This window comes from Staurois parvus, unplaced genomic scaffold (assembly GCF_062004578.1).
Source record: "Staurois parvus isolate SC_StPar_1 unplaced genomic scaffold, SC_StPar_1.0 ptg000047l, whole genome shotgun sequence".
Lineage (NCBI taxonomy): Eukaryota > Metazoa > Chordata > Amphibia > Anura > Ranidae > Staurois > Staurois parvus.
This window is the reverse complement of record NW_028317843.1, coordinates 3,471,889-3,488,299: the sequence shown is the minus strand read 5'-3', so window position 1 is coordinate 3,488,299 and position 16,411 is coordinate 3,471,889. Positions and strand designations below refer to the sequence as shown.

The following is a 16,411-nucleotide window of genomic DNA, read 5'->3' as shown; positions in this document are numbered from 1 at the left end:
GAAGACTAATGAGTTTAGTTTATTCCCCATCAGCAGATGACGGGTTTCCTGACAATAATCTATTATTAAAAATAATACACAATAAAAAGTAATTTGCATATCCCTGCCTGAAGAAGAGCATTAGTATCTCTAGCTGAAAACTGAAGCAGTAATGGAACTTGTATTTTTGTAATTTTTTGGGGATTTTGTTTTTGTATTGATTTTCAATAAATTTTAAGTGCAGCAATTGTGGACTATCTTATACATTCATTGACACATAGATAATAAAAACACTGCTGTTTTGATCATCCTCCTCTTATGGACCCGCGAGTGCCTCTAAACCAGTTTTGGATTTATATGGATTTCTTCGTGGGTGAGCACCTGGGCATTTACTTCAAACATACAGTGCTATTCATATATATATATACAGTATAATTTAGATATCTGGGCAATAGCTGCATTTACTGCAACTCCATGCTTGAGAAGGGTATTTTAACTGAAAAGTAGCAAATTGTTGATCATGAATAAGATGAAATATTAAAAAAGCACTTATTTTATATGCCAATTGAGACATCTTTGCTGTTCTACTGTATATGGATTGTTATTTATAAAGCAATTTGTGCAACACTTATAAATCATTGACAGGATCACATTCCGGTGACCTTATAAATTACGTGCATTATTTTCCTAATAGGCATAGTCAAAGGCAGAATGAGAAGATGACTATACAATCTGTGTCTGCGGATGGCAAAAACCTGACTCTAAGTAAGCCTCTGGTGCATCGGCACTTAGGTATATCTGTCACCTTGCCCGATGGAACAGTCTTTGAAGCTAGAGCTGAAGTTGGCCTGCTTACAAGAAACATTCTGGTTAGAGGTTTCACTAATGCAGAATGGAGTGACACAATACCAGCCTGTCCAGAAGGATTTGATACAGGTAATTTATTGTTTTTCTATAGCATTTGTTTCAGTCATGTTTATGCATTATCCAAATGGATCTGTTTTTTTAGATGAATTCTCAAGTCTTATTAGTATATGATGAGTCTAGGGTTAGATCATATGCAGACAGCAGTGGATTTAAAATAGCAGCCAGGCTGTTTGTGGCCTTCATACTTCTGATCCACTTGCCCTGAGCATGTAGCAAATGAATATCAAAGAAAATGAATTCCTTATCAATGTGACTGCTTTGCAACAAGCATTTTTAGATATAGATTCCTGCAGTGGAAACCTACTGTATATGATTCTGTACAAGACAGATTTCCTTTAAAACTTTTCCCCTCGGAATCTGTATATTACTATGCCCTGTGATGGAGATACGTTAATAAATGTCCTCACCTTAACAGCCACCAGCCAACACTTTGCTGGTGGCTCTCAGTTCAAGCTGTCACTTCTAGCTCTGGTCCCCTCTGACTATCAGGTACTGATCAGAGCGGTTTCCCATCACGTGATCACTATGTCAACTATGATCACATGCAAGCTAAAGGCTTCAGTGGGATGGGGATGACATCTATTTAAACATGCTATTTCAGATACAATTATATTCACAATATTTTTTAAAAAGTATAATGTACAATATATATAATTTATTTTAGCAAAAAATGTTTAGGAAATACATTTTTTCTACATTTTTGTGTATTTATTGGCCTGTAATAAAAAAAAAAAAAAAAAACAGAGCAGGATTTTTCCTAAAACAGTGTACCAAATAAAAGTATTTTATGTTGTTAAAAAAAATTATTTAGGTAGCCAAATTGTTTATAGAATTATTCACAAGTAAATCGATGAATGCTGACAATAGTAAATTTGGCCTGGTCATAAATGACCTCTGTTCACGAAAGGGTTAACTAAGTTGCTACTCACAAAAGTATCCAAATTTAGCTCTCCATAAAGTCTTTGAGTAATCTAGAGATCATTAGAACAGTAGTATAGTGTTCCACCTCTGGCTGCTCCCTCTTCCATCAGCAATGGATCAAGGTGCCCACTGAGGTAGAAGTGTCCATAGACTTGCTAATATGATATGACTTCAGGGAGTGAAATTGTTATCGATGGTACAGGTTCTGGAACTGTGCATGTCCCATTTGCTCTTTACAATACCTTGTTGAACACACCTGAGAGTGTACCATGTCTTGTTCCAGGTGAATTTGCTACACAAACATGTTTCCAGGGAAGGTCTGGAGAGACAATAGGAAGTGATCAGTTTGGCGGATGCATAATGTTTCATGCACCAGAGCCTAACAAGCTGCAGTCCATTGGAAGAATAGAATATGTGGAGGTAACTGATATGTTCCAGAGATATTGGTGATATGTGCACATCGCTACCCTTAGACCTGATAAGCAGTTAGCCCTTGCAGTGTGGGGGCCCCACTGCAAGGGTATTTTTTTTTAATTTTCAGAGTTCAGCTTTAAATTCTACTTTTAATATCGGTTTTGAGTGGACTGACATTATCAGTAGCATAAACATTTCAGAAGAGAAGCATAAAACATACTAAATATACTGTATGTCTTTCAGATTTTCCATGCAGGTCAAGCTTTCCGGCTGGGACGTTATCCTATTCACTGGCATTTAATGGGTGATGTTCAGTTTAAGTCATATGTACGAGGCTGTGGGATCCACCAGACCTACAACAGAGCAGTGACTATCCACAATACTCACCATCTTCTTGTTGAACACAATGTCATTTATGACATCATGGGAGGAGCCTTCTTCATTGAGGATGGCATAGAACATGGCAACGTGCTTCAGTACAACTTGGCAGTATTTGTCCAGCAAAGTACCAGTCTACTGAACGATGACATTACACCAGCAGGTTATTGGGTAACAAATCCAAACAACACCATTAGGCACAATGTAGCTGCTGGTGGCACACATTTTGGTTTTTGGTACAGAATGCATGACCACCCAGATGGTCCATCCTACGACTCAAACATTTGCCAGAAACGGGTGCCACTTGGTGAATTCTACAACAACACTGTCCATTCGCAGGGGTGGTTTGGCATCTGGATATTTCAAGATTACTTTCCAATGGTAACAGGATCTTGCAGTTCTTCTACACCATCTCCTGCTGTTTTCAAATCATTGACCACATGGAACTGTCAGAAAGGTGCTGAATGGGTAAATGGAGGTGCTCTACAGTTTCATAACTTCACCATGGTAAATAATGAAGATTCTGGCATAGAAACCAAGAGAGTCATTTCAGATTACGTTGATGGATGGGGTGAGACCTATGGGGCTGTCCTTAAGAATGCCATCATTGTAGGCCATCTTGATGAACTAGGACTTAGCTCCAGTTATTGCACATCTAGGGGCATAACTCTACCATTTGATGAAGGACTGACAGTATCATCAGTCAAGTTTATGAATTTTGACAGACCAAACTGTGCAGCGATTGGAGTGACTTCAATTACTGGAGAGTGCAGTGACAGGTGTGGAGGATGGAGTGCAAGGTTTAATGGAATACAATTCTTTAATGTACCCAACAAGGCTGGATTCCGGTGGGAACATGAAGTTGTTTTAACTGATATGGATGGGACTCTTACAGGTAAAAATATTTTCTTTAAAATTGGGTTAGTGCTAATGATTATTATCTAGAGCCACATCCAAACCCCAAATAAGGTAATCTAACACCAAATGTAAGCATAGAAACTACCTACCTCCCAAACCCTCAAAAAACTAAAATTCTTGTATAGCTTATATACTATATGATCAAAAATATCTGGTCACCCCTCCAAATTATTGAGTTCAGCTGTTTATGATGAAGGGTACTGTTAATGCTACAACATACAAAGACATTTTATACAATTTATGGCCATAGTTTAGGAAAGGCTATTTTAAGTTCCAGCATGATAACACCCCAGTACAGTTCTATAAGGACATGGTTTGGAAACTTTGGTGGAAAGCCAGCTATTTGGGTTAAATGGGCACACACTTTAAAATTTTGTGCAAAGCTTTCCAAAAAGAGTGGAGGCTGTTATAGTAGCACATAGGGGTGGGCTACTTATTAAAGACAATGTTCAACAAGCTCACAGTATATAGGCGTGCTGATCAGGTGTTCACAAACCTTTGGTTGTATTTTGTAATTGAGAATGCTCAGATACATCACCAGCCTCTCAGAAGCGTGGTTCCCCTGATGTGTAGAAGCCAGTGCTGGAATCAGAAAGGTTGATAGAGCTGATCTAAGCTTCTCTAACTTTTCCTACAGTGAGTAGATACAAAGGGTTCTAAATATCTGCATCCACCAGTCAATCCTAGCATTTTCAGGGCTAAAATGTAAGAGTTCATAATGTTTTTAAACTTCATACAACTTTAAAATTATGAAATACGTTTTTCTTCATATAGGAAAAACAGGAGCAAAGGTGGTACCAGCAAGCGGGCTGCTTGACCCATCACAGTGCAGCCAGCGTAGTGACTGGAGTGCTGGTTTCCCTGGTTTTGTCTGTAACTCTAGTGTCAGTTTTCACCGACTGGCATTTAATAACCCATCTCCATCTACTCTTCTCTGGAAAGATGTCATCATTTCCAACTCCTTTGGTAAGTTTTCTGGTTTATTGGCTTTGCCAAAAAAGACTCCTTCTTTCCTTTTTATTACATTGTCATTTCTTTCTTTTTTACTTTTTGTCCTTTCTTTTCCTTTTCATTTCCCTATACTTCTCTACTTATATTTATTCTATTTTCCTTTGATTACTTATGTTTCCTTTTCTTCTCCTTTCCTTTTAAAATTCTTCTTGCTCATTTTTCTTTCCCGTTCTGCTTCCTTTTTTTCCTTCCCTGTTTCTGTCATTTATCCTTTCATCTTTTGTTACTATTCCTTTTAATTTTCCTTCTTTCTTTCAACCCCCTTCCTTTTAATACTGCTTTGACCAGATGTCAGGTGGGGTTTTTTGCCTCTAATATGTTTTTTATTGAATTTAGGTCTCACTGTTGTTCCCTGCTTAACTAAACGTTTAACTCACCCGGATGGATGGATGGCCTTACTACCTAATGCTAATTCCTTCAATTGGTATTTCAGAGATGTGGATTTCATCACAAATATTTCATACATTTCCACTTTCTATGGATTTAAGGTAAATTGATATAATTATTTAGCAGATAAATCAAATTTAGAATGCTAACTGAAATGCTGCATTCACCCTCATTTGGTTTACGTTAAAACAGGATATCTGGGAAGTATACACATACTTTATGCTCCACGGATCAATTTTTCCTGCATTTAAATGTACTGTTTATATGTATTTACGTGCATTTAGCAGTGTTCAGAGTATAAAATCTGACATTGGATGCACAGAATTCTATTTCTCTAAATAAAGCAAATAATCCTTGTAAACTTCGCTCAGTGCACATATATGTGCAAATCTTCACAGCACTCACAACACAAAAATACAATATGTTCCCAATATATATGTATATTTATATACCCAAAAAAAGTGTGGCGCTGTGTACCTCGGTACAATTTTTTCACCCTTAAAGTGATAGTGAATAAATAAATAAAATCAATCAAATGTCTATAAACACAATAATAAGTCCATAGAGTGAATTATTAAGCATCCATCATTCATAAAAAAGAAGTGTCCATGATGTCCTGGATAAGACCCAGTGAAATGTAAATCCACCACCTACACACACAGACTCTTACCAGATTGTCAGACCCAAAATTATAGGTGGTCTGACATAGCATGAAGCTGCATGAATCTTCATCCAGATCATCTGCTACAGAGATGCGTATGGTACTATTATCTCCTTCTGGTCTGTATATGAATCTCCAATAGTGAGGTACCACTAAAAAGTTTATTAATGCAAGCCAAAAAAACTACTTACAACACATCTTCAAATAAAGCGCATGTCACCCACGCTAAATGGAGCCGGCATCAGCTGCGTTTTTACTACATGTGCTTTATTTGAAGATGTATTGTAAGTCATTTTTTGGCTTGCATTAATAAACTTTTTAACTTTGTAACTGAGCTCCAGAGTCTCTCTAATCTTGGCCATTGAATACTGCTGCAGATCACCGATACAAATCCTTCAGACATGATTCCTGCCAAGAGAGTGAGTGAGGTCCAGATCATTGCCTGACCTAGCCCTAAATCTTTCTCTTTTAATAAAACAAGTTGGAAATGGCAGCTTCTTTTTCTGACAGGTTCCCATTTAAGAATTTCTCCACAATCCTGTAGATTTTTTTGATATCTCGTTAAGGTGTGTCTTGAAAAAGATATGTTATTTATGTTATTTAACACTGAACTTTAGGAATGGACTGTTTTCCATAGTTACAGTGGTCCATTTTAGACCATTGTAAGTATGCATGCGAAAAGCGTTCTCTGATTATATGAGGTAAAGATCATGAATTCACCACCTGGACTCTCTACCTCATCCAATCAGAGAATGCTTTCTATTTGTTAGGAAAATGCAAAGTGTTCTCTAAATGATGCCCTTATGGAATGAGCGACCTTCTGTGTTCAATGCTTGGCACGAAACCCAGAAGATAGCTTTGATCACTGTAGTAGAGGTTCCTACTACAGTGATTTTCAGCTTCCATAGGGATTGGCCAGGTATGGCACATACATATTTACATTGGTCCACACTGGTTGAATGGAACTGTGGAAAATAGTTCATGCATAAACTTCAGAACATTAGAACACATCTGCTGAGTCTGATATCAGCTAGGCAGTTTGTGACTGACTTCCATTTTATGAGCTTGCCATTTTATGAGCTTTTATTGTTCTGTTACGGTGAAAGTCACCAGTATTTTTTAAGATAGGCATATTGGAAGATTAGGCGCAGAAAAAAAATGCAACACATAGCAGACAGTCTCTCACCCTTCAAATCTTTGACCTTTTCTTACTAAGCAAGAGAAATAACCAGACTGGACTGTCATCTCCTACTTTTGAAAAGTCGCAACAGCAGACTTTTTAATTGTCAAAAAGTGGCTATCTAACATTTCTGTTACTAATTTGGCTATATGAGCTGATAGCTAGCTTTTATAGCCATCAGGCAGCACACAACCAATAATCAAACACAGAGGAAGAAAGGAGTCTTCTCCACTACACTATGCTATCAGAAGTCTAGGGATCGACTTTTTTTAGAGACAGCATATTTAAACTGTAAAATTCTGCATGTGTGTGATTTTAGTTGTATTTACTTGTATTAGTATCTATTGTTTTTCATTGCTGCTCTGTATTGCATTTATTACATGCTATATTTTATATTTATTTACAGAATGAGGACTTTGTGATGATATCACACAACCTGACTCAGCAGCCAGATATGTTTCAAATAGTTGATGTGCGTAATGGGTCCGCACAGCCTCTGACCTACGACAACAATACTAATGGAGACTGGTACTTCAATAACAGCACAACTACACTGACCTACCTGGGTAGGTGCACAATTACAGTAGTTTGCAGGTCTGAGCAATTCCAAGAATGCCTACCACTGAATGAAGTTTCTCAATTTTCTATGCCTAACCTCAAATGCATATTCTTTCCAAATTGTTTCTGAGGCCAGACATTACCTGCATGACACAGCGGGGTTTATTTACTAAAGCTGGAGAATCCAAAATCAGACTCCCTTCTGCATAGAAACCAATCAGCTTCTAACCTCAGCTTGTTCAATGAAGCTTTGGCAATGAAACCTGGAAGCTGATTGGTTTCTATGCAGAAGGGAGTCTGATTTTTGACTCTGCAGCTTTAGTAAATAAACCCCAGCCTGTCTGACTTGAGTCATTTAAAGAAAGTGCTTAGAGCATTAAGAACGTAAAGTAAAGCAAACATTTTCCTGTTTTAAGAACATTCATTCAATTTTCGAATTGTTAGTGGGATCAAACTTACGTTTGTTTTCTACTGCAGTAATGATAAAATTCAAAAGAGTAGGACACAAAATGCTTCTGGATTGCAACAAATTTTTATCAGTGTTTTTTTTTTTTTGTTCAGGAAGGTCTATTCATTCCAAAATCGAGCTTTAAAAAAAAAGAACTTTTAAATGACATTTGTCAAGTCATCAAATGTACTGAGAATTTTTTTACAAAATGTTTGAATGTTCATATGAAATTTTGTTTGAAAATTTTCTACTGTATGGCAAACTTTGGTCTATGAGATGGAGAGGAGAAGAACCTTTATTTGTAGTGAAAAAAAATCTTGGCGCCAAAGTAGACAGCCACAATGGTCACATCCATTCTCCTTCTGTACTACATGAGCCATTAATTGGGAAAACTGCAGTCTGTCTCAAAGTCTTTGGGGTTGATTTACTAAAACTGGGGAGTGCAAAATCTGGTACAGCTGTGCATGGTATCCAATCAGCTTCAAACTTCAGCTTGTTCAATTAAGCTTTGGCAATAAAACCTGGAAGCTGATTGGTTTCTATGCAGAGCTGCACCAGGTTTTGCACCGTCCAGTTTTAGTAAATCAACCCCTTTGTGTTTACATATAATAAATACATTTCACAGCATAGATCAATATGAAATGATGGATCTTAGAAATATGACTTTATTGGGGTGGTCACAGATCAGTTTGTTATGTGTTCCCAGTTCCCACTCACAGAGCATGCCTAAAAATATTGTTTTAAAAATAGGTCCTACCATCCTAGTTCTTTCTTTGGAGCAGATTATGGGCAGCTTTTATTACCTCGAGTAGATGGAAAGGGACAGACTTGAGGAACAGTCCTTTAAAAGTGCATTAACAAATAATGCAGAACACAAGCCATGAGATATTTAACCTCTTGTTAGGGCAGACAGTATCTAGTTTACAGCTGATAATGAGATATGTCAGCACAGCACAGAAAGGGTTAATTATGTTAATCGTTACTCCACAGTCCTTCCTATTTCACTTTCGAAGATTGATTCATCACAGTTATATGTTTGGGACTTTGTGCTATATGATTTGTGAATATTGTTCATTTATGATCACATGTATTTATATTTGGTTAATATTTGTTTCACTTCTATCACCTATCACTTATATTTAGTCACATTCTTGATGGTATGTTTTTGGGCTACACATTAGGTGCACCACTGTACACCTATATATTTAGTCATATAATTTATGTATTTACCCATTTATTATCGAGTCCTTTATTAATTTTTTATCTGTTTTTTGTCTGTTATCACATGGTATTAGTGCTACACCACCAAAAGTAGAAATAGGCTTTCACTTTATGTACACTTAGCATATACTTTTATTTAGGATTTTATAGTAATGTACTCATTTTCATCAATTAAAAAAAACATTTTTGGAACAATGAACTGACTACATAGATAAGTAGAATAAAGGAAATTTTAGTAGTTTATGCTTAACCACTTTCCACCCGAGCTATCGTAACAATATGGGGTACACAGCAGAATGACACCCATCAAAACAGAGCGTTCGGTACCTATCTGCTGTGATTGGCCCAGGTACCATGTGATTGATGTGACCAATCACAGTGATCACATATTCAGTAGCAAATATTTGTCATGAATGGCTTTCTTTCATGATTCATTATTTACTATCGTGATCTCTTTGGCTGGTCAGGTTGATCACATGGTACAAGCCCAGTCACAACATCCCTGTACCATGTGATAGCTGTGGCCAATCACAGCATTACACTAGTAAACAAGAATGAAAGCCATTCATGATAGTTAAAAGGATTGCTGTTACAGTTATTATCACTGTAACAAGTAGTCACAGTGTAAAAAAAATCCTGATCTCCTCACTAGAGTAGTCCAGTGTCACTACTCCGCTTTTACATACTGTCATAAATCCCAAGTCACCAGTGTCCCTAATCACCGCTATGCACTCAGTGACCCCAATCACCACTGCACCAGTCGCAGTGTCCCTATGATCACTGCCACACCATTTACAGTGTCCGTAATCACCACCACACCATTTACAGTGTCCATAATCACCACCACACCAGTTATAGTGTCCCTGATCACTGCCACACCAGCTACAGTGCCCCTGATTACTGCCACACCAGTTACAGTGTCAAGGATCACTGCCCCACCAGTTACAGTGTCAAGGAGCACTGCCACACCAGTTACAGTGCAAGGAGCACTGCCACACCAGTTACAGTGTCCCTGATCACCACAACACCAGTTACAGTGCCCCTGATCACTGCCACAGCAGTCACAGTGTCCCTGATCACTGTCACAGCAGTCACAGTGTCAGCATAAGGACTTTTTCATATGTTCAGAAATGTTTGGATCACTCTCTCTTCAGAGAGCATTTGACAGGCAATGGGAAGGCATTGTATCGCCTCCTCACCACCTGATTTATCGCCTTGGACCCCGCGCATGATTGGGTCATGATCAGAGGGAGTAAAGGGGGTATAATTCCTGTCACAACTGTGAAGGAAAGCATTGAGCCATGGCATATGTACACCCCGCAGCCACTACCTCTGCAGCTAAAGGACATAGCGGTTGACGGGTGGTAGAAGGGCAACCAAACTAATACGAGGCATGGAGGAGCTCAGCTATGAGGAAAGATTAGAGGAACTGAATTTATTCTCTCTTGAGAAGAGGAGATAAGGGGGGATATGATCTCCATGTATAAATACATCAGTGGTTCATATAGTGAACTCGGTGTAGAGTTATTCACCCTGAGGTCATCACAGAGGACAAGGGGGCACTCTTTACGTCTGGAGGAAAAGAAATTTAATCTACAAACACAGAAAGGTTTCTTCACAGTGAGAGCTGTGAAAATGTGGAATAGACTCTCACAAGAGTTGGTTCTGGCCAGCTCAGTGGATTGCTTTAAAAAAAGGCCTGTATTCTTTCCTAGATACACAGAATATAACTGGATACTAACATTTATATGTAAAGTTGATACAGCGAATATCCAATTGCCTCTCGGGGGATCAGGAAGGAATGTTTTCCCCTGCAGGAGCAAATTGGATCATGCTTTGCTGGGGTTTTTTTTGCCTTCCTCTGGATCAACTGTGGTTATAGGATTATAACTTTTTTTTTTTTTAATGGTTGAACTAGATGGACTTTTTTCTTTTTTCAGCCAGACTAACTATGTAACTATGAAATGAGAAAAGCAGTCAGTACATTAGGACTGATCAATTTTCAATATATAAGCCATAGATTGTAGACTATATAACTTTCAAATAGACTAAATAACGCACACAACGATTTGGGTTATGTTTACCAAAGAAATGTAGCAGAATACATTTTGGCCTAAATTTATGAAGAAAGATTATTTATTTGCAATATTTTATAAAAGCAACTAAGAAAAAAATTGTCTTTCAAAGTTTTTTTTGTTTTTTTTTTTATTTATATAGCAAAAAATTAAAACCCAGTGATGATTAAATACTACCAAAAGAAAGCTATCTCTGTCTCAAAACAATGATAAAAATTTAATTTGGGCATACAGATTTAAATGAGTAATTGTCATTCAATGTGTGACAGCACTGAAAGTTGAAAACTGGTCTGGGCAGGAAGGGGGTGAAAGTGTTCATTATTAAAGTGGTTATACAATGACATTGTTTTTGTAGTGTCTGGAAAACACACGCTCCACAGACGTTCAGTGGCAGGAAAGTTGGATACAACCATGTCTAACAGAAATGTGAACGTGCTGGTCTATCAGTGCTACTTCAAAAACTGCATCCCCCCTCCTCCTCCTCCTCCTCCTACCAAAGCACCAACGCCATCAAAGTATGAGTAAGTATGAGCATAGGTATAAGTTTTGGATAGGGTTGTAATGAAAGGTGCCGCATCCTATATACAAAATATTGAAATAACTGAAAGCAAAGTATCAAATGGACATTTAAGGCAACCACACATTAACACCAATTAATGTTTATTGATATATACAGTATGTAAAATACTATTTAACCACAAAATCAAAAAGCCATATGACCCATAATATAAAGTAAATTAAGCTCATCCAAATGGGGGGGGGGGGGGTCGCACTCCTAGCCCATACATAAACATACTGTATTACAGTAGTAAGTTTTTATAGCTATACAATCACAGGTAAATGGTTGTATCCAAGTTCGTAGGCTGGGGATGAGACAGGCACCAATCTCAACACTTCTTTAGGAGATCAGATGGGGAATACAAAATATGCCCCATGTTGAGAACATGGGGGTCACCACACATTAAAGTCTACCAGGTGGACATTGAGGCCACTTGATGTGGAAAACGGAGAAGTCATCCAGAAAATGATCAACTGCATGATAACAGAATCTCTATGTTAGGATGGCATATAAGGTTGTAACACCAAAAGCCAAACAGATGGATAATGGAATGTAGTCAGGGGCGGACTGACCATTTGGAAACTCGGGCACTGCCCGAGGGCCCGGGGTCAGTAGGGGGCCCCATGAGATGCCCCTGGTACCTTTTTCATAGGCTTTTTTGAGTTTGGGCAAGGACACAGGGGCCCCATGATCCCTTATTGCCCGGGGGCCCCATGAGTTGTCAGTCCGCCCCTGAATGTAGTTGTAAAAAATATCCAGAAGGAGCAGGATTAACACCAGCAGTCACATTTCTGATGGTGTAATGTACATTCGCTTATAAATATCTCCAAAGTGATAGTAGCAAGCCTCAAAATGCATACTGCCTATAGGGCGGATACCACTATACCACCAACATTTGAGGCTTGCCACCATCACTTTGAAACCATTGCCATTTATAAGTGAATGTACACTACACCATCAGAAGTGTGTGACTGCTAGTGTTAATCCTGAACCTGGAAGAAAGAGCAGGCACTGGAGGACACATTATGACAGGTAAGTCTGTCATAATGTGCTAACATGCACCACATGCTAGCATATTATATCATGTACCTGCAAGGGGTATGGTTGGAAAAAATTTTTTAATAGAGTTTAATACCACTTTAAGGAGGTTGGGTGAGAAGTATCTTTACTGCATCCTCCTAAAACTTGCAACAATGCTGACAAAATCCGGAGGTAATAGTTTGTATTTGGGCTAAAATAATGTATGTGCACTGACCACCGCATTATTGCACTCATGTTACCTGAGCTCGCACAGGTCACACTCTGGTAAACCTTTTAGACTTTCTAACTAGAGATGGAATGATCTGGAAAAAATAAAGGAAAAATTGGGGAAAAAACTGTTTTTTTTTTCCATTTTTTTCAAGCATTTTTTTTTCTTGGAAAAAAGTGTGGAGTATGTTCTTTTACAATGATAAATAATATACATATCACATAATATTCAAACTATATAACATGAAGACCTTAAAGTGTTACTAAACCCAGGACCCTGCATTCACTATATCTGGTCTCCCACAGTACACAGAACATGGAAATGCAATTATTTTTGTAAATATAAACTGCTAAATACCTTTTCTCATTAGCAGTATATAGCAGTCTTGTGATTTCTGTCAGTGTCCAGCTGAGCACTGATTAAAGCTTGTAGGAGGAGTTCATTTTTGCTCTCAGTCCTATGAGGCTGCATAACCCTTCACCCTCTGTCCTGGCCCTGTGCTGATCACATGCACCCTCCCAAAGAAAAAAAAACTTTCTAGCAATACACACCAAATGGAACATGTGCAAAGTGACTCCTAGAGCTCTGTACTATCAGCAGATGGTTTGGGGACAGTAGAAGGGGAGGATCAGAGAAGAAGCCTTTTTACACAATGTGGAGGATTAACCTCTTGGGTTCCACAGGGAGCATAACAATCATGCTTTACTGCATATACAGACTGATTTTACTGTTGTGGGTTTAGTAACACATTAAAGAACAATTTCTGAGACTTTATGTAACGTCTTAAATTATTGCAAGTTCTCTCGAAAAGCAAATCCTCAAATACAATTCAAGTAACACTAAACTTCTCCAGCAGTTCTTAAAAAAAAATATGCATTTGTTCCACTAGGGGACACTGCAGGGAAAAGGCTCCAGTTTAGTTTGCTTGTGGGCTCCATCTTGTACCTCCTACAGTTAGGTGATTGTTGGGATACAGTAGATGATAGTTTCTGTCCTCCTCTCAAGCCTTAACCGACAGGTAAGAGGGTACATTTATGTGACAAATGAGTTTACATTTATTACCTTTAAATGATTCCTGCTATGTTCTCCACCATCACAGCATAATGTTTACCTAAAGCCTGCTCAGTAAATTGTTCTTCCTCCTCTCAATAAAATGGTGAGACCAACATCTAGAGTTTGGAAACATTTCCATATTACAATTTCTGATTAGAGGAAAGCTGCAATTTCCAAATATTGTGAGAAGAAATATTCTCTTCCAAATGCTACAATGACAAAAGGCATCCTTGCATGCCAGAGGTGCCCTAAAGACAAAAAATACTTTATGGAATGAAATGATGAGGACCATACTGAAAGTGCAAGTAGCTTTTCCCTCCACAGTTATTATTCCAGAAACACTCTTTCTGCTGCTTCTGGATCATCACAAAGTGTTTATTCCCCAGCAAAATCTTTGAAGGATAAGTTTACCTTTGGGAACATGTCACATGTTCCACCCATTTTTACGGTGGAACATGTAACATGTTCCACCCATTTTTACGGTGGAACATGTAACATGTTCCACCCATTTTTACGGTGGAACATGTAACATGTTCCACCCATTTTTACGGTGGAACATGTAACATGTTCCCATAACCGCAGCCACGCCTTCCGCCTCCCCTTCTTCTGACAGATAGTCTCTCCCCCCACTGGCTGCACTGGCTGCACCATTCATTCATGGTCTTCCATGGATGAATAAACTGCAAGTCCAGACAGCTTTAGTGGCTGTGGGCTTGTAGTTTTCAATGAACTACCACGGCTCACAGTTCATTGAAGCTTCCTGTCAGAATATCTGCTTGCTCGTACATCCCGTACTGCAAGCAGAAACTCTGACAGGTCTGCAGGAGACCTGCATGGCACCAACAATGTACTGATTGCTGGTGCAATGCTTTCCAGGCTCCTGTAGACAAAAATAATAAATGCAAATTTTTTTTACCCGCAAAAAATGTGCATTTATTATTTTTGTCTAAAAGGTGAACTTATCCTTTAAGTACGAAAGTATTGCAAACCACTGCCTCATAAAAATACACAATACCTTCATTTATAGATAAAATGACACCTGAAAACCAGGAGAAGGTTGATATAATATGCTTCTGGATCAGCATTGCCAATAACTGAAAATGCATATTGGCAGGAAGCTTTTGGCAGGAGAGAGGGGTGACTATCTGTTCTCGTGTATAGGTGAAATGTTCTTAACATTTACAGTCCTTGTTATTCCATTTGTAATAAAAAATAACATTTTAAAAAGCAAGTTTAGTTTATTTAATGAATAAGCTGTACTTTTATTTCAAGTGTTCCAAGTGTATCAAAATGACTTTCAATTTGTAAAACTACTCCACACTGATTTTTTTTTTCCAAAAATATCCATTTTTTTCTGGAAATAAACAGGGGGAAAAAACATGTTTCTTTCATGGCTTTTACATCTCTAGTTCTAACCTTACCATTTCTGTTTCAAAGAAGTAACAAGTAGAGTCTTAATGTAAAAACTAGATGCTAGGTGCTTGATTCACCTCAAAATCAGAGGCCTAAGGTACATAAGAAATGTGTCAGTGGGGGGGTGGTTGCCTATTTTTTTTTTTGCTGTTTTTATCAATAGAATAGATATTACTACTTTGCAGCAATTGTATCAGTAGAGTTCTGGCCATTGCTTATTATTCAGCCTAAATGTTTCATGGCAATACAAATATGTGTTTTTATCTCCAGTCTTTGGTCAAACAACTCCTTCTGGCAATCATCTGTAGAAAACAATTATACTGTCCCGAAAAATGGATCTACTGTCATCATTCCTGCAGGTAAAAATGTTTTGTTTTTTCCCAAACCAAATATTTTTATATTAAAGCATTTCTAAATTTGTGATACTGTTGAGGTTTATTCCTAAATAGTGATCCTCAATACTTGTTGCAGAAATAGGACGAGATAGCCCGGCTGCCGCACACCTCACCCGGCTGAGTAAAATAATCTCCATGATTAAGCCCTGGGGATGAGGCGAAACATGTTGGGGACAGGGTCTGGGTGAATCGAGCTGAGGCTGCTTTTACCTGCCAACCAGCTGGGTGAAGTGTGCGGTGGTCTGGCTATCTCTTCCTATTTCTGCAGCGTGCTTTGGGTCTGGATGGACCTCTCCTCAGCCTGCACCCTTACCAATCAGTGGCATTAAACTTATTGGACCTTGATAGCCTGTGGTGGGGACCCTTAAGCATTTATCCTGAGTACTTGTATAGCATAAAAAGCCTACATGTGGGAGGGACTTCTTTGCCCTGCATGTTGGAGTACCATTCGTGTGTGTATGGGCTCATCAATGCCGTGACCAGGCGGGACGTGCTCATGTGAAAGTCAACATTATGGTGGAGCCCCAGCTTAGAGATGAGTCATACACTGTGTGTTGTAGTTAAAGTGTTACTAAACCCAGGAACCTGCATTCCCTATATCTGCTCTTCCACAGTACACACAACATGTAAATGCAATTATGTTAGTAAATATAAACGGCTAAAT

General features: G+C 38.4%; 1 protein-coding gene across 1 annotated transcript in view; it reads left to right on the top strand.

Moving 5' to 3' along the window:
• LOC149470393 (fibrocystin-L-like) overlaps positions 1-16,411 on the top strand; it is a 221,387-nt gene that overhangs the window by 135,750 nt on the left and 69,226 nt on the right. The window contains exons 46-53 of the mRNA XM_089664462.1: positions 674-915; positions 2,111-2,247; positions 2,485-3,514; positions 4,312-4,503; positions 4,885-5,036; positions 7,183-7,342; positions 11,434-11,599; positions 15,623-15,711. Coding sequence (XP_089520588.1) covers positions 674-915; positions 2,111-2,247; positions 2,485-3,514; positions 4,312-4,503; positions 4,885-5,036; positions 7,183-7,342; positions 11,434-11,599; positions 15,623-15,711 — 2,168 coding nt within the window. The remainder of the gene's footprint in view (positions 1-673; positions 916-2,110; positions 2,248-2,484; positions 3,515-4,311; positions 4,504-4,884; positions 5,037-7,182; positions 7,343-11,433; positions 11,600-15,622; positions 15,712-16,411) is intronic.